Source organism: Morone saxatilis, unplaced genomic scaffold (assembly GCF_004916995.1).
Source record: "Morone saxatilis isolate NCDOM2014 unplaced genomic scaffold, NCSU_SB_2.0 Contig19, whole genome shotgun sequence".
Lineage (NCBI taxonomy): Eukaryota > Metazoa > Chordata > Actinopteri > Moronidae > Morone > Morone saxatilis.
In genome coordinates, this window is record NW_023339751.1 from 22,186,818 (window position 1) to 22,189,946 (window position 3,129).

At 40.4% G+C, this 3,129-nt stretch overlaps 1 protein-coding gene across 1 annotated transcript in view; it reads left to right on the top strand.

Moving 5' to 3' along the window:
* Nucleotides 1-431: 431 nt before the first annotated feature.
* The window catches only part of si:ch211-250c4.3 (uncharacterized protein LOC100535981 homolog), a gene marked incomplete in the record, with an annotated part of 39,520 nt that continues 36,822 nt past the window's right edge, over nucleotides 432-3,129 (top strand). Inside the window, 1 exon segment of the mRNA XM_035664128.1 lies at nucleotides 432-748. Coding sequence (XP_035520021.1) covers nucleotides 670-748 — 79 coding nt within the window.

A 3,129-nucleotide genomic window follows, 5' to 3' on the forward strand; every position in this document is an offset into this window, starting at 1 on the left:
AAATATTTAACAGTAACAATAAAATTGTGAATTATTTTGCTTGTATACTGTCACTGTGTATGGTTGACATAAGAACATGTGTTCTGTACAATGGGTAGCTTTAGGTGAACTTCACTCTGTCAAAAGCTGTAATTGATGTGAATAGGAACCATCAGCCTCTTCCCTTTTTTAACCATTCTCACTCTTCCTCCACCTCTTGTAGCTCCCCATTTGCCCTCAGGCTGAGTGTAAATCCTCCTCTTAGACTTTTGCCTCCTCCTCCTCCTCCTGCTCCTCCTCCTCCTCCTCCTCCTCTTCCTCTTTCTCCTCCTCCTCCACCTCTCTCCCTCTGCTTGGCTGCCACTCCTCATCCTCATCCTCCTCCTCCTCTCATGACTCTACCAGTGGAGCCCGGCCCCCTTTTACTCTTCTCAGCTGGAGGAATTGGATCTCTCACAAACTCACACACAAGTGCTCAGGCAGTCCAGCTGGCGAGGAAACACAGGTATGATGACCCTGCTCAAGGACACCCTCCATGCCTCCAACAACAGACACCTTCTCCGCAACTGAACGTCGAGGCAGAATTAATTTCTTTAAAGACATGAAGAGGAATCTCTAAGGACGTTTTTCTTCTTTTTTCAACCCCACATCATTTGACTTTTCCTCAAGCTCAGGGATTGTTACAGCAACATGAGTGTGAAGAGGAAAAAGGCCGGGCTGGTAATCCGCTGGCAGAAGTCATTCTCCATCCTGGCTCCTTGGAGGAAAGGTACAGTCATCTTCTTCTATGTATCTCCACGGCAGGAGCAGTGCTTTATCCTTCCACAACAGCATGTCATTCCAGTCTCAGGGTGTGTTTTATTTCACATCTCTGATCTCTCCTTGGCTGACAAATTCTCTAATCACAAACCAATGCTACCTCCATCTGCTAACAGTCATTCATTTGATAAGGAATAATTAACATTCTGAGGGCCACTGTGCTGTGCTTTGTTCTGTAGGTGACGAGAAGTGTGAAAAAGACTCTCTCTATATATATACACACTACAGGGCCGTTCTGATGGGAAGCAAATCTGTTGTTAGTCAAATGAGATCAACAGCACAATCATATGACTCAGTCTGTTAAATAAGAGTTTAATTGGATTCCCGCACAGCCGGTTAACTTTTTTTTCAGGAGGCTCCAAAACCAACTTTTAAGCGCTGATTTTTCATCTTCTCTGGCTGTAAATCATAAAACTTTCATTTAAATGAGTGGTTTGAAATGAAAACTGAGAGCTGTAAATACTGTGTCTGGTTTGTGGTTGCTCCAACAAACACAGAGAACTCGTGTATTACCTCCTCTGTGTCTACTGTAACAGGAGAACAGTATATGATAGCTGCTTGCAATTTAAGGCTCTTCACTTATTGCCACTGTACTACTCTTTATGTCTGTAGGAGTTACAGCATCTCTATAAAAGTATCCATTTATGTAACGCTACTAGTACACAATGTAAAACTGTAAAATGTAATCATATCTTGTTCTAATATGCATGGGCAGAGCAGGGGGTGGCTTCTAGGGTTCCAGCCCCAAATGTTTACTCCTAAAGCCCCAACTCCTTTATTATTAAGTTATTTTTAAAGAACCTAAACTCTGTGTCATTTGGCTTGAAAAACAGTGCGTATAACTCCTGTAAATGGACCAGGGACGGTCCAGCCCCTAGGCTGGGGCCAAGCCCTGAATGTTTACAACATCTGGCTCTGACCCTGCTAATATGTATATTTTTCTGATTCAGTTAGCAAATAAGGGGATATGAAGCAACTGATGTATGTATGTATGTATGCGTACTCTTCTTCGACTCTTTACATGCTAAATGCTCCTCTATTTTCAAGTTGCTAACTGTCTGCTGTTTGGTGCAGGGAAGGTAGTGTACAGTGGCTTTATCTGAGCTTTTTCAATAAAAACAGATGCTAGCTGCTTCTGGAAACCAGCTTGCAAAAAAATAATTAGCTAAAAGAGGCTAAATTGCTTTTGAAGTGGGTGATAATTCTATGCGTATTCTTCAGTACAAGAAACAACTTTGACATAGCCTAGATGCCATTTGATCAAGTTTTTCTATAAAAATACTGTTTACTGCAACTTTAAAGCTGCATTATGCCCACAGGAAGTTGTAATCCCAACAATTAACACAAAGAACCTTGTAATTTTTTTCAAGTCACACAGTAACTTTTCCGCAAATTGGAAACAAATTTGGCCAATCATTTTAGTTCTAGTTCTCTAGTTGTGAAGATGCAGAAATATGTGACATGCAACCCTCTAAACTTTTTTCTCACTGGATATTTAATGAATTATACAAACAAATATTTTTTTTGTGCAATTTTCACTTTCTCACACAATTTCATCATACATAGTAGTAACAGCTATTTACACATCCAGCAGGTACAGAGTAACATTTATTCAAGTTGTGTTTATGTCCACCTATTGAAGGTTCAGTATTTACTCTCCTTTAAGCTTTGGTTTTGTCTCCACCAACTCTGTCTCTGCTGCTAAACGGTCCACTAGGTTCACCAGCTAGTTGCCAATTTCCGATCTGTACAGTGGGTTGGTAAGAGCTTTTTCAATTAAATCAGCTGTCTGCCAAGAAATTAGATTAGTGAGAGTGGTAAGACTGAACCAAACGCTAAATTTGTCAGCTCGAAAACCAAAGCAATTAACTAAAAGATACTAAAAGCTTTTGAAGTTAGGGATGACTGAGAAAAGTCCATTCTCAGTGTATGTGCACTGCAATCACACTTGCATACGTTGCATTCTAGATCAGGATTGATTGATTCTTTTTTTTTTGTGATGTCAAAAATCATGCTCATAGTCCCCCCTTAAAATCAGATTTTCAATACTTTCAAAACTTTCCAATTTCAGCAAATTAATGTGAAAACATCCTTCTAGTGTCAAACTCTTGTCGTGTTCTTTGTTTTGAGAAAGGACCACAGAGGAAGTGTAGTCCTCAACTTCTTTTATTTGAGAGAATAAGTAAACAACACAGCTGTGGGTCAGATCTGCTTCACTCGAAAGCTCCGCTGGATCAAGGGCCCGGGGCACAGTCTGCTCCCTCTTTTTATAAGTTTGTTATTCTGGGTGTCATCTTTTCTGACTGGTAGATGAGTCACTACTCTCATTGA